Source organism: Pyxicephalus adspersus, chromosome 6 (genome assembly GCF_032062135.1).
Source record: "Pyxicephalus adspersus chromosome 6, UCB_Pads_2.0, whole genome shotgun sequence".
Classification (NCBI taxonomy): domain Eukaryota; kingdom Metazoa; phylum Chordata; class Amphibia; order Anura; family Pyxicephalidae; genus Pyxicephalus; species Pyxicephalus adspersus.
The window spans coordinates 90,789,080-90,805,007 of record NC_092863.1 but is presented as its reverse complement, the minus strand read 5'-3'; the positions used below and the strand labels follow the sequence as shown (position 1 = coordinate 90,805,007).

General features: G+C 39.3%; 1 protein-coding gene across 1 annotated transcript in view; it reads left to right on the top strand.

Moving 5' to 3' along the window:
* Positions 1-5,468: 5,468 nt before the first annotated feature.
* The window catches only part of ADAMTS12 (ADAM metallopeptidase with thrombospondin type 1 motif 12), a 232,515-nt gene continuing 222,055 nt past the window's right edge, over positions 5,469-15,928 (top strand). Inside the window, exon 1 of the mRNA XM_072416569.1 lies at positions 5,469-5,643. Coding sequence (XP_072272670.1) covers positions 5,499-5,643 — 145 coding nt within the window. The 5' untranslated portion in view covers positions 5,469-5,498. The remainder of the gene's footprint in view (positions 5,644-15,928) is intronic.

The following is a 15,928-nucleotide window of genomic DNA, read 5'->3' as shown; positions in this document are numbered from 1 at the left end:
GCTTTTGCCATGTTGTGCAGAGATGATTAGCAACATATTTGCACATTATAGCACATTTGCTGGTAACATTCCATCCTCCAATGATGGAACTGCTGAAGTGCCCTTCATTATTTTACATTAGAGCTTCTATCTTTTCTTTTTTTTTTTTTTTAATTTGGGTTTAGCATATTCAACCTAGGATAGAGAGCTGCGTATAGGAGAAGCATTTATGGACTCTGTCTGCATATGGAGTCTATTATCTCCATAAAAATGTAACATTCTTTCTTTTAGAGGAAGTGGGGAATGTTACATGACCTTATACCTGAAGTACCTGTCCTTATACCTTTCTATAGTAATATAGACACAACTGCATACTCATTTGCTTTCTACAGCAGGTTTCAACAAGTTGGATACAAGAAATTTTGAATGTTAAAAGCTCTAGCTTTCACCTTCGGGGGGGGGGTCAGTCATTCAACAATGCAAATTAGGCAGAATTATTTAATATTCCCTTTGTAGCAGTTTTGTTTGCAACTCCACAAATCCAATCCTTGACAGATGTACAGCACAATGATATTGGTATTTATACTTATAACACAAGCACACCATAAAAATAGTTAGGGTCTTGTTTGGGTATTGTTATATCACAATGCATTGATATAGGGGGGGAATTTATAACTCAAGCTGCAATATTACAGTAAATGCAGTTTGTAAAATATATAGTCCTGTCCTTTTTCTGGTCCTGATTTGCTAAGTGCCATTGTAAATCCTAACTGAATAAATATTTGCCTGTCATTCTGGTCCACGTGCACACAATTATTGGCTGAATTGCATTTCTCATGCATGTTTCCTGATTGCAGATAACCCTGTGTATTATTTGTTGTCTCTTGTTGAATCATTTGAAAGCTCATTTGGGTGACAATGGGGTGTTGTCGGGCTATACCAAAGGGTGCTCCATGGCAGGATCATAAGGTATTATTTCCATGAAGGGTGCAAATTTACAAGTATTGAACGTAAGTTTTAGATTACATTATAATTGAAAGCCTATTTAGTAGCTGGAATCAATTTATTAGGTATTTCTTATAGTGTCACAACATTGTGCAACCAAAATTAGATTATCTTTGGTGTTTAATATATCTCTTTTTTGCATAAAAAGAGTTTCCAGGGTGCAGATAGAACAATGGCTTACATAAAGCTTTATAAACTGATATAATTATAGATTTCACTAAAACAGTGTTAACCACTAAATTTCAGCTAATTGTAGGAGTAAAAATTAAAAAGATCAGTGGTTGAGCAGAAGAGTTTTGCTGATAATTAATATTATTAAACAGGATTTATAAAGCGCCAACATAATATGCAGCGCTGTACATTAAATAGGGGTTGCAAATGACAGACAGATACAGACAGTGACACAGGAGGAGGAGAGGACCCTGCCCAGAAGAGCTTACAATCTAGGATAATTGTTTGGAAACACACAAAAAAAAAAAAAAACAAGGAACAATAACTAAGAAAAGGGGGTTCCATTTTCAACACATGGGGTCCCCTTCCCAAAGTCACCTTGTAAATAACATTGAGACTCATCTGTGTTTGATTACTGTATAGAAGAACTAATATACTATATATAGTAACTATATAACTATGAAGAGAAGACTTCACCAGCAGGAGATTTTACAATTTAAAATGCCAAAATCATATCATAATAAAGAATTTCAGATGCTGCTGGCCTCCTAAAATGCCATTTGCCTGACCCAAAAGTTTAGTACTTTTTGGGTTACTGACCCAGAACTAATATGCAGGTTTGGGAAAGCAGATGTTTTTATCTGTATACAAATCTAAAAAAAAAAAATTGGTACTCTTCAAGACTTTGCCCATGGATACTCAAACTCATAGCTCAAATAAATCAACTTGCAAAGCTGGCATATTAAATCTGCAAATTAGCCAAATTGCAGCAAACATTTTCCTACTGTTGCAATGAAATCAATTTACAAAAGTATATATATTGTAAGTATCCTATATTGCAGAGATGCCCCTTCTACCATAAAACAACCTTACCTGCCTGATCCTAATTTTAAATACACTCACCTGTCCCCATTCTGTTGAGGGTTCTGCCATCTTCTTTCTTCATCTTTTCCTTGTTTGGATCTTTGACCATACTGATAAGCTCAGGATGGGTAACTGTTGGGAGTTTATTCAGTCCTGACAACCACAGAGGAAGAGCCCTGTATCTCACACCTGAACTTGCAGTGGCATAGGGGCTCCGAGATTAGCACTCTGCCAGGGTACTCTTTGCATGGAGTTTGCAGGTTCTCTCCGTGTTTGCGTGTGTTTCCTCTGGGTTCCTCCCACATTACAAAAACATGTTGTTAGGTAAATTGGCTTCCACTCCTCCCCCCAAAAAAATTGACATTATTTTTACACAACATTTATACATCACCGCTGGGGATGAGCAAGTGAATTTATTAAATTTGGTCTCGAGCCAAATTGGGCCGTTCTCGCTTACCAAACATGTAGACCTTTGTAAATTTGGCCAGGGAGACCGAATTCTCGCTCATCCCTAATCACCACCACATTACGCTGCGCTTTTCAAAGTCCATAGTCATGTCACCTTGGACTGTATAAATATGACTATGGTAGGGACATTAGACTGTGAGCCCCTTAATAAAACCATACTTGTATTAACTGCTTGTGACTGCTAGTCATGAGAATTGGGGTAAGTTTGGTGATGTCACTTCTGTGCTGATTGGAGAGAAAGCTGTAGCTGAGAACCTGCAGTGACTGCATTTGCCTGCTTCTATTTCATTCATTCTGTGCTGTCTGCACCTTTTCTTCTGCTGAATATTCCTAAACCAATCTTTAGTTCAGCAGTCATTAATGGTGTAGAGCTGACCTAAGGAAGCAATGCCATGCACCTACCATGATGGCTACATCAGTGCATAGACATGCAATGTAGGAATCAGCCGCAGGAAGCCCACAGGCAATACTGGTGACTAGTCCTTTATCCTCTGTGTGCCTTGTTTGGGCACAGCTTCCAAAGTTCTATTCCTCTTTATTTATTTTTTTAACAAAGCCAGAAAAAAATAATGTAATTAAAATTGTCATGAAGCTGGGTTTTATTATTCTCTCTCCTACCCAGCAGAAGACATGAGAAGGCTGGGTGGGCATGGCCATTGCAATGGGTTATTGAACTATTAGAATGAAGCTAGGAAATAATAAAATGAAAAAGATTACTCCATGTAGGTGGATGGACTGGCTGATATTTGCTGCTAATAAATGAGCCACAGTCAATGGATTCTCTTATTTCCATCTTCTGCTGGAAAAAATGAGGTTAAGCATTTGGAATGTATAAAGATTTTCCTTGAGCCTTGTACTCCTACACAAAGTGATTTCAGGATTCCTATACAGGCAGTTGTTGAATGTTTACTCTCAGAGCTCACTTAACTGCCCATAAATTCCCATGAGTTAAATACCTATTTAGCTCTGGGTGGGAATGTAAAAACACCATAGGAAAGCAATGCTGTGCAACAAGTGCTGTGTACCTTAAAAGATGCAAAATGGACTATGCATTTCTATCATGGAATACCAATTAACCAGCAAACCGAATACATTTTTTTTCACTTGTAAATACAAGATGGAAAATGCAATACAATGATGTGTGTATAGAAAATACACAAAAAACAAAAAGTGCGTTGGGGTACATTAGGTCTCCTTCCCTTTTCAGTAATGAAATGCAAAGCACACCATGCAGCAACTTAAAGCCTTTGCTGTGTGTTCGCAAGCAGTATTCGGCTCTGAATTCCTAAAGTGCACTGGGGTGCCATTAAATATGAATGACAACCCAGCATATGTGCTTTGCATTGCCATGGATTAATGTTATGCATTAGTACTAGGAAGCCCTTAATATCATGCAAAATAGTGTGCATTTCAAAAATATAGAACAGTGACCTTTTTAACTCTAGAAACAACTTTCCGGTCTACAGGGAACCCTTTCTATAGTTACTATATCCACGGCTCACAGTGTATTATCATGGTAGTCAGTGGAAAGAATTCCCCTTACATTGATGGCCTTTGGAAAGAAAATCCCCCTTACAGATAGACAAAACGGGCATTGGTTTCAGCTAAAGCAGAAGTAAACCCAAAACTAACCCAAAACAAAAAAATCACATTTACCTTTAATCCCGCAGATCAGTCTATTTGTCAGGAGATTTCTTCCGTCGGGTCTTGTGTCATCCCGGTATCCATCCACGGGCAGGCAGAGAAGGAGCGCCGGGCACCGACATCTTCTCCTCTCTATTTACGGGTTCTTCTTCCTATGTCACTGGATCTCGCACTGCGCACGCACGGGATCAGGTGACATAGATTGGGAAACAACTTGTTGATCTCAGTGCGCTTGCATGAGATTGGCAATTTTTTTTCTTATTGATAAAATAGCTCCTTTTGCACATGCCCAAGATGAGCAGAAGGAGCAGCCTAGAGCCTTCTGGGATCTGTGATGTAGGTATCCCGGGAGGCTCTGCTCTCCTATTCATTCTTGATCGCCTAGGCGTAAAAAAAACACAAACAAACAAAATTTTTACTTGAAATAAAAGAATGGTCTACCCTTTTATGTAAAGTAAAAAGTCTGAGTTTAGGTAAGCTTAGGTAAGCTCAAAGAACCTCTAGCAATCTCTAGAGGAACCCTGGTTGAGAAACACTGATATGGAATATAATTCTGCATAAGTATCTTACAGGAATTCAACAGGTAAAGAATAACTTATGCAGTGATATGGATGAATTTGGTTGATTTGGATGATGCTTGTGTGTTTACTGCATAAGCCACGTAGAAGTGAACCTAGCCAAATGCTATATACTCATGGCATATGATTCTCACCCAAGAAGAATGGTCGTGCGCCTCTCTGGCTAACATCTGATATGTGTACAGTAGTCCATCAATGTTTTCTTATTAATTTGCCATGGTGGATGCGGCTTCTTTTCCTCCCCTCTCCTTTGAACAGAATGGTGTTGTGTGTACAGTGCTCGTTCATTTACCTGTCACTGGAAACAACCACAAAACATAATTTCCAGCAACAGAAATCTGACATCTGTATGCGGCTTTCTGTAAAATCGCATTTATCCAATTAAAGAATTGACGCATATATAAATATTCTTTCCTTAGAGGAGGATTCCCTGAGTGGTTGGAGGTCACTAAAAGTTTATTGAGAACTCTGGGAAATATGAGTAACAAAAAAAAGAAAAGATTTCCTGAGGCTAATATAAGACAAGCTGAGGAATCTTAAACTGCAAGTATGTCAATGGGAGAGAAGAGGGACTCCCTGCAAATTCCCAAATTAAACCCTCCTCTACAGAAACCAGATACTCACACTCACTCCCCTCTCCAAAAAAAGAGGAATGCAATGTCCCCGCTGGCTTTCCCCTTCACTTTTTCTATGAACTCTTTTTCTGTTCTCCAGTTCACTCCTCATCTCCCTAGAATCCACATACTGTCCTGATTTAATGTCTCCTGTGTAAGTCTATGTGTGTTCTATATGCTGTGCTTGGCTGTGTCAGACATGCACTGGCTGCAGAAACATTGGATTACCAGTATTTCCTTTATTATCCAACTGCTTTATATTTTATCCCTATGTCACGGCTTCCAGCAGACTGATTTCCAATCTGGACACTATGGACAAGGTCAGTGACTTACCCACCAATGTGGAGTTTATGGTTCATGTATGGCTGTATGGAGTTATTGTCTGTTTTCGAAGAATTTCTGTATTCGAATTGTATGCAATATATAAATTCTAGAACTTGTTGCTGCAATTTACTCCAGGTGAATAGAAAGTTGAAATACATACATGGTAGCTGTTTTCTCTGTCCATCCAGTCCTGGGATTCACAGCTTAGCTACACAGCCCTGTCTGGGAAAAGAGACCTGATTTGTATATGGTGCAATTTAGTAATATATATAGGTCTGGTCCCTCCCCCAGTCTGTGACTGTGAAAAAAAGATTCACCATGAGTTTATCTCTCTTCTCCCTTCTCTGATCAGCACATTGCATGAGTTTTGGCAAAGCTAATTTGGATCCTTGTGCTGCTTCTCCTCCTTGCAGCCTGAACTCTGTTTTTAGGGGCTGATACCAATTACCGGAGATCAGAGCCTCATTTATTGACTAGAACAAAATCCAGGTATTAAAACTATTTGTTATGGGTATGTAAAGATTATAGAATATCTGACTGTTGCTAAATTATTTTTCTACTTGTTCCAGTGTGGGCTGCACATCATTGGCCCTGATTTATTAAAGTTCTCCAAGGCTGGAGAAGGTACACTTTCATAAATGAAGCTGGGTGATCAAGCAACCCTGGAATGGATCTAGACCAGGATTAAAACATTTGCTAACAAATAGCTTGTAGGATATCAATTCCAGATTTGTTGGATCACCCAGAAAGTATATCCTCTCCACCCTTGGAGTGCTTAATTGACCAGCTTCCAAAAAGTGACAACAGTGAAGCATACACATGCAATGTGTATCATCCTAACAGCCATTTGTAGTCCCCCCGCATGAGATATGATTGCAAGACAAGAATGCAGAGATTTGTCACCCTAATAGGACCATCATGGCAGGATCACAGCTGACCTGTATGTATCTATACATCCACCTAATAAACCAGAGCACCTTTGTCTGTGTGTTCTGGCAGGGCTATGTAAATCTCAGGATTGTTTGGGGAACATTTAATATTCTTTGGCATATAAACAGATTAATCCTCTGTATACATTTCACATGGCTGTGTTTGCCTGAAGTTTAGCTTTAAAGGAAGCCCCCACTCCCTGGCCATGTAGCCCACTTGGGAAATACTTTAAGCCCCAGTCCAGCCATATATTTACACATAACAGCTAACATAGAAATAATGTATGTTATATTAGCAGAGTTTTTCTTTAATATCTGTTCAGAGGTATGTAATCAGGATTATCTGCTTGATTAGTTTTAGAAATTATGTAGTTTCTAAAGTAAAACTGCCAGGTGATTAAACTAATAATAGAGTAAAACTTTTGGAAGCTTGTGGTCCCAGGTTCACCTTCCATTTAGGGCCATGACTCTTGTCCTACTTGGAGACTGGGCTTTAGCAGACCAATGTCAGAAATGTTCAAGGAAAATAGAGTGCCAGAAGCATAAAAATTGTGCTGGGCTGGCACTTCTTTCCAAGCTGCCACTGATGTACATACTAACTTGTATTTTTATTGCGTTGACATATTACGCAGCACTTTACTAAGTCCAGAATGTTTAGAGCAAACAAGGGGACATATGGGGAGTACATACAAACTCTCTGCAGATAGTGACCTGGTTGCAAAGTCAAAAGTGCTAGCCACCATGTCCCTATCCAAATGCTTAAAGTGGAAATAAACTTGCATCACCCACCTATCCCTGTTCCATTGCAGGGTGCCGCCATCTTCCCTCTTTCTTTTTCCTCCCAATGATCTTCCCATCCAGAGGTGATGCAGGCCCACAGGAGTTTATTCATTCCTAGCACATATGGGTTTCACTGGCATCCACCACTGAGATGCACATGCGCAGCTGTTTCAATAGGTTGCTTTGGTGCAATCAGGCAGATAAGATGGATTATTGCAGAATAGACATCACTTGTTGCTTTCTGCCATAACCACCTGCCAGATCCTGTATTTTGCAAAGTGGGACATTAGCTCCACTTTAATTGTTTCATAAAGTGCCTTGTACATATTCATAATGTCTTTTTTTTTGTTGTATTTTATTGCAAAGCAGTCAATTATCTTAATATAAAGATAAAAAGCAAAACCTTGCTATGTACAGAAGTGAATAACTCAAGCTGAATTTGCATACAAAGTTAACTCAGAAAGGTTTCCTTGTCTATGCCGTGTTTTTCATTCTTATATTCCTGTACTTGCTAGTCTAGCATTCCAATTGAATTGTTCAAATACTAATGGTTTTATAGCATATATTTACTAATATTACTATGTGGTTGTTGTACGGAGGATCTTTGTTCAGTGTAGAAATATGTATGTATTACAAAGTACATTTACAAAGCAAGTATAGTGACAAATTAAATAAAATAATTGTCTATGGGATATAAAACATATTTGTGAGTAAATGTTTTTTTCTTTACTAATATTTTTATTGAGTTTAAACAATTCTCAAAAAAAAAACAGTACAAAGGTAGTACAATATAGTCATTCAGCAAAAATATAACAAAGAACAAACTGACATCTCTTCAATGTACTACATTTTTCAAAGTTAACAGAAACAAACGTTGTGTGATATGTTTTCAATAATAAAAAGAAAACAAAAGGTAAATGTTTATTTAAAAACTTTAATTTCCCTTTCAAATGTAAAAATACTTTCCAATACCTTCCAACTACTGAACAAGAAAAAGCTGAGCTCCAATGAAGAGGTATTGTACTTTGTACATTTCCTTGGATCAGCTGTCAATTCTACCCTGTGCAGATCTAAAAAATGGCAATGAGATCTGACAGTCCCCAGATAGAATAAAGTTCTGCTCCCTGCCTAGGCTATGAGTCTCGGCATTTACAAGTAGAAATTTGATTTATACTCAGTGAACAGATTGAATGGAGTGTCAGTTTCCCTGAAAAATGGAAGCATTGATAACAAACCTTTCACAAATCTCTAAATCTGTCCACATATGAGTATCTCTCAATCTCTCCTAATTAACAGCTGTGCAGCAGAATTTAATTAGATATAAGTTGAACAAGTTTTTTTTAGATAAACATTCAGGGCTGATTTACAGCATGGTGTGTTTTTAAGGTATTGCACAGCACTGCTATGTATATGTGTCTTCTATTGTTGTGTCTCATTTCCATTTATTGTAGTTGGTTTATGTTGAAGAAGAGACTTTTCACTACTAAGGTATATGTTCACTTTTCAAAGTGAATATGTAGAATAAGGTGAACTACTGCTTCTGCTATTAAATGCTGCTTCTTTAAAGAGAAATACTCCACTTTAGTTTAGTTAGTGACTGACAATTCCAATTGACTGTCTGGTCCACTGCCATACTGATTGTTCCTCCATATCACTACAATTCAAAGTTGTCAGGAGAAATCCTAAGTGCTGCAGGGACACACAAGAGATTGTGAGAGTGTTGTTTCTTTGCAGACTTCAGAGGCGTTTATATATATCTATATTGTTATTATCTATTTATTTATTTACACTTTTACAATATATACCCCTTACATGCAGTTCATTTATACTCTATGGCCAAATGTATATAGACATTTAACATGGGGGAACCCTTGAAATACCTATTAGGTTTTCAGGGAACCTCTATGATATTTACTATATCCACAGCTCACGACGGTACATTAGTGTGATGTTCATTATGTTACCCTTACATTGCTGGCAAGTGGGAAGGCTGATCTTTTTACAGATAGCCAAATAGGTCCTTGGTGTCTTTTAAACCGACCCGAGAGCCACAAACTGTTCATTGCTCAAGGAACCCCCAGTAACTTCCGGAGGAACCCAGGTAGAGAAACACTGCTTTAAGCAATTGTGCATTTCCAGCCAAGTGACAAGAAGTTTGGAAATAACTTTTTCTGCTCCAGCTTGACTTGGTTTGATGAGTTTTGTATGAAGGAACTTGCCTGTTGCCCTAACCCTAATCCTACTGGAGACCACTGGGATGAATTGGAATGCCAATTGCAAGCTTGATCTTTTTGTCCAACATCAGGATTTCTGTACTTATCATTATATAACATGTAACATAAATACATCCTGACCTTACAATTGTTTTTGCTGGAATGGGCACAAATGTCCACAGCAACACTCCAAAATCTTGTGGAAAGCCTTTCTAGAAGAGAGGAGTAGATGCAAAAGGTCGCCATCTCTATACAAATGGCCTAGTCTGCAATATGATATCAAAACATCTGATTGCAATATATGATCAAACATTTGGCCATATAGTGTAGCTGAAATTTAAATGCATTGGCACACAGAACTTCACAATCGGACTGCAATGTCCTACCAGGACTAGTGACAATCACCAAATACCTAGGGTGTCAACCTTTTTACCCCAAGAGAACCCCTAAAAATATCAGGTGCTAAAACACATTTATTGGGGATCAGTGGGAAAAAAAAGCTTCCTAAATTGGCGACTAGGGGTGCCAGAGGCATTCTCGCGAAAATTTCCTCAAAGTTCCAGTGGTTCCGCCAAATTTCAGCGACATTTCGCAAAACCATTGGAAATCACTACAGGAGGATTATCACGGCTGAATTCATAAATACAGCCCTGATAATCCTCCCGTCAGTGAGTGATCCCCGGGCACTACAGATCAGAAAGAGGACAAGCCCTCATTTTAACTTTTAGTGCCTGGGCATCTCTCACTGAGAAGAGAATTCACACCGCTCCATTCATGAATGCAGCCGCGACACTCCTCCTATCAGACTGCAATCAGAGGAGCGGACCTGATATCTCCCCTGATTGGTCTTGCAGGTCCCAAAAATTCACAATTCGCCACGAGACCGAATTTAAAAATTTGCCCTATGGGCGACTACTGTAAAGAGTGCCTGCCTTACAGTGGGGACTAGAATACCATATTTATACATAACTAAAACTTTTCCAAGTGGTGTTGGCCCCAGCACTCCGCAGACATCATCAAATGGGAGGTCAATCAGCCAGAGTTTGAGGAGACTTTGCCAACCTTTGGAGGAAGCCTTGTTGGGAATGGCTGATTTAGGGACTCTTCAATATAACAGTAAAGGCAGCCATATTGGCCCCTGATATGGATTAAGTTACATCATGGTGTTGGTGCAATGTACAGCTTCAGTTCACACATCTATCTTATCTGTATTATTCAGCTTTGTCTGTAGGCCGGTCATTCACCCTCTTTCCCCCTCACAGCAATGTCTGGGTAGAGTTTACAGAATACTTCAGCCTGCCTTTCACAATGACTCTCAGCTGTGTTTATTTCACCCGTCTCGAAATTCTGACAAATTTGTCTATGCACTCAGCTGGACACATTCCAAAGAACTTCTAGTCTTCCCTATGCCTAATCTGCTCTGAACCCATACAAATCAATCTTTCCTGCATTAAAAAATGGCCCCTTTATTAATTCTCACAGATGTGAATGTAATCTTTGCCATTGTATGACAGATCCTGACAGGTTGGTCATATGTTTGTTTACATCTGCTGGGCAGCTGAGTGCAAGTTATTGTTCTTCACGATCAATCATGTGAAGTGGAAACCGACCACACACACTGCACACTCATTATATCTCCAAGTGGCTGAATGGTGAGCTATTCATTCGTCTCATGTGTATCCGTATTATTATTGACATTACTACTGTAATTCTGCTGCACCGGCAACATCATCAAACGTAGTGTGCAGCCATTAACGCCTTTGGAGCCGGATTTATATTGTGTCTTAGTAAAGTGGATATGGTTACAAAGTCTAAAAAATGTTATGTTTAATATTGTAGAATCATGTCCGGTTTATATTTCTCTCTCATTGGGGAGTTTCACACCAGTGACCAATGGAGGAGAATAATGATAGCACAATAAAAATGTTATATGTGTTACCTGCACCTTGGGCACAGGGATTTGAAGTAATGAGTAACATAAAAGGCTCAAAATCAGTCATTCCCTTGTGGGAATCTTCCAGGTCCAAGTGTTTCAATGACAGTAATTGATTCCCACTGAATGTTTGAGAAAATGTAAAATTGTTTATAAATTTAGCACAATGATTTTGGCTATAGCAGCTGATAAAATATTGTATTTTTTATATCACTGATCTGATTTCTATGTTTTTATAGACAAGACACTCAAATATTTTATGAACAAGGAGCATAGTCAGTAGCACATTATCCCAAAGCGAGTTGTTACCTTTGATTGTTTCTTTAGATTGTAAGCTCTTCCGGTGCAGTGATGGTCTCTGTATTTGCTTGCCTTATGTAAATGAGTAAAGTATTTATTGTTAGCACAAAAGCCTGAACAGTCAGCATGCTACTGACGGAAATTGGGTTAGGCTGCACATACACGCTCAATTATTGTTGTTGGAAATGATCTTTCGTGATCCTTTCCAATGACAAAAGATCCTTTCCTAACCTCTTTTGTGTTCATTTATCATCTGTAGTTCATGGATCTATCTGTATGGATCCATGAGCAACCTTGGACGACTTCTGTACACGTGTCAGATTCTCGCCCCAGATGAGCCAAGACAGCTCCTATCAGGCGGAAAACATCTGACATGTACCAAGGCAAAAAATATTATCATTTACACACAAAGAAGTCATTTGCTGAGTCTTAAAGCTTATGTCTCTGCTCTGAGAATTTTTTCCCTGTGTGATAAAGTTCAATGGCTTAGGATTTCTTCGAAAATGAGACAGCTTGTGTGATTAGCACTAGGGAGCTGGGAGAGAACCTTGGTGCCAGTGATCTGCCTCTTCTATCTTTCCTATTCCACTTCAGTTTTCCTTGTATGCAGGCAGTCAGGAGCATGCAGCTTGGAAAGATGGAAACCACCTGCCAGCGGGACCCTCTCTGTGGCTGCTGAATCTTGCTTTGTGGAAATGAGGTTATCAGAAGGTAGCTGCTCTTTGTGCATAGCCATCTTTCTGCTGCTCACGCACCATTTTCCTATGGACCTCTTGAAAAAAAACGGGCATTATAGACATTCATTGACTTTTTTATTATCACAGTCTAAAGCCAATTTGAAGGGCATTGGATAACCTACAGGTATGTTTTTGGGATGTTGGAGAAAACTGGCGCCAATACAAGAAGAATATACAAACTCCTTGCAGAAAACATTGTGGTTGACATCTAAACCTGGGACCCGTGTACAGGGGTGTAGTCATAAAAAAAAAGAGGTGGTAAGTTCCGATCCATTGCACGTGCATCATTGTTATGTAAATGTGCCCATCCCACTACACCTCAGGCTATGTGTCACTCAAAGGTGAAGACTTCCCCCCAAGTGATGTCATGATACCAGAACTCGCCCACTCTTCCATTGAAGATCTGAGCCTGCGATGAGAGAGTGGGCAGGTTGTGTTCAGAGAGACATACTGCCCACTGCCCTGAGCCTACAGTTCCATATGGGAGACATGGTCCATTGCTCTGGTGGGGGGGAAGGGTGAACCGGGCAGAGCTACAGGCCATTTGCAAAATAAGAGTGGGCACGCATGCCCATTCACACAAAAAGTGAGGGCACGGTGTTCCCACCCGTGCCCGTCCCACTACATCCCTGCTTGTGTACATTTCTTTAATGTACAGCGCTGTGTAATATGTTGGCGCTATATAAATCCTGTTTTATAATAATAATTAATAATTTCTTTCTTAAATGCGTCTGATTTTGTATATTTTCGCTCTAGACAATGACAATCATTCAAATGGAGTATAGCATGTGTTCATAGACCTAAGTCTTCTGCTTATAGTTTGTTGTGATATGTATTCTTTCCTCCAATATTAGAGTTCTAATATTATTCACTTGCTTCTTTTAGGCATAGTGACACATGGATTAGGCTTTCCCCACTGTCCTATATTCAGTAGTACATTGTGCAGACAAACCTTTCCATTTTGTGTTGTCGAAAACAGTCCTTCGCCAGGTTCCCCATGCGTTTCAACAAATGTGTAATTCCTTTTAATGTTTTTCTCCTTATGGTCAAATTAGTGACTCTCACAACATGCATCCACGTGGGCGACTGTGCCAGAACAGGAACCCGTGTTGTTTTTACAGATCTAATCTGCGGGGTGTACAATCTGTTTTATCTCTAGGTGCTGTAATATCATTCTTCGTGTTTTCATTCAATGAATATAATTATTGAAGAGATTAGTGAGGATGGGGCTTTACGAAGAGGAGCGGTATCATGGGAAATACTTGTGAAGGAGAGATGAAGGGGAAATATGGTAATAAAGTCTGCTTTGGCTTGTTTCTTCTTTTACAGATACTATAAAAGTTTGTTATAAAGATGCTATAATCCGGAGAAGAAAAAACTATAACATAAATCCAGCCAGGCAGCTACAAATTTTTACTTAGAATTGCAACCCCTGTAATCTCTGTTCAACTACCCATTGGTTGGGTATGTAGTGTATGTATGTCAAGCAATTTGGTTTTGGATGGGTTTGTATTGTCTGTGTCCCCACCAGGGCAAAAATGTTGCAATTTGTTTCTGGGCCAATGGCAAATTTGCCTCAAACATCCAGCATTTGCTTTGGTTCTACAAAAAAAAAAAGAATAACATAGATATTTGGTTAAATTTGTTGAGCTTGACCTATCTCACAATGTAAGTATTAGCTGGGAGTTTTTTGTAGGTACACACAGGGCATCCCATTGGTGATGGCTCTCTGCATCTAATATTCCCACTATAAAAAGCATATGTTTTCTTTGCCGGTGAGTTTGTGTGCTACTCGAGCTGGGTTTGCCTAGCATTCTGTGTTCTGAATGAATCAAACAAATTTACTTATCATTACTGGAGAGACTCACCCTCCATTAATAACTTGCCATTGATCATTGAGACAAATGCAGGATTTATTAAAGCTCGCCAAGGCTGGAGAGGATACACTTTCATCTGTGAAGCTGGATGATCCAGCAAACCTGGAACGGTTTTCTTCAAAGTAATTTGCTATATACTATCAAATGTTTTGAACCGTGGACCAGATTTATTCCAGATTTGCTGGATCACCCAGGTTCATTGATGAAAGTGTATCCTCTCCAGCCTTGGAGAGCTTTAATAAATCAGACTCATAGTATGTCCCTTCTGCTCACTCGCAAGTTCTGGTTTACAAAACTTTCATTCTGCTTCAAGCTGTCATTTAGGTGTATTTGCTATTAGGATACTCTCAGATCCAGCAGTGCTTTAGTCATTCCTACTTCTGTGACATTAAGACTAACACGTGCTCAGGAAATTCTTGACGAGATAAATCTGTAATTTATTTTACGGTGTCAAAAAATGTATACAAGAACAACTTTAGCCTAATCTGCATACAGCACATATGATGGATCAAAGCAAATATTCGCAGTGTGGATTGATCAGTGCTGCAAATACAAAGGGAGTTATTTCATATGGGAAGTGTAAGTCAGTACAGCAGTTGTGGAAGTTTTCTCCTTTCCATAATATTAATGTGATGGATCATTGTACTTTCACACGATGGACTGCATTACATTTTCCTGCACGCTGCAGTCAGTTTAAACATTAAGTATGGGAATTCATACAAAGAACACAGCTGGAGTAAAAGCCACCCCGCTGTTTAAAATATTCCAACTGTCTATTAACTTGTGTTCTTGATTCACAAAGCTGATCTCTGGGCAATAAAAATAAATACAAAGATCAAATACATAAGTGAGAGCTATTTTACATGCCAAAGGGGTTGTTTTCCTGTCCATTCAGTTCTAAAGCTCCATACACATTTCAGATCGCCTGAAAACAACGGTCGTGCTCGTAGATAATCTGACGTGTACTGTGGTCCCCTGATGTTCTTCATCACCATGGTGGATTAATGAATCACAAATCAGGAGCTGTTCACTCCTACGGAGAGCATTGAACAGAACAGCGCTGTTTGTGCAGCATTTATTAATTCATCTGTCATTGGATATGATCACGAAAGTTTGTTACTAGTGACAATCATCTGTCATCTATCAATTGTCTGTATGAGGTTTAAAGAGGAACTATACTCTAAACACAAAAAAAACAAAAACACACTTACCTTCAATCCCGCAGGGCAGACCAATCACTCTGGGGGTGTCCGGCATCTGGTCCTGCGTCATCCTGGCAACTGTTCCAAAGCCGGCACTTTGGGTGCCACCATCTTCGTCTTCTCTTCCGGGTTCTTTATTCTACGTCACCCGACCCAGGTGCGAGATCGGATGAAAAAAAAATTTGCCGATCTCACTGCGCATGCGTAAGATCGGCAAATTTTATCTATGAGCAAAAAGGTTCCTTCTGCGCATGCCCGAGCATCTCTGTGCATGCTCGGGCATGTGTAGAAGGAGCGCCTAAGATACCTA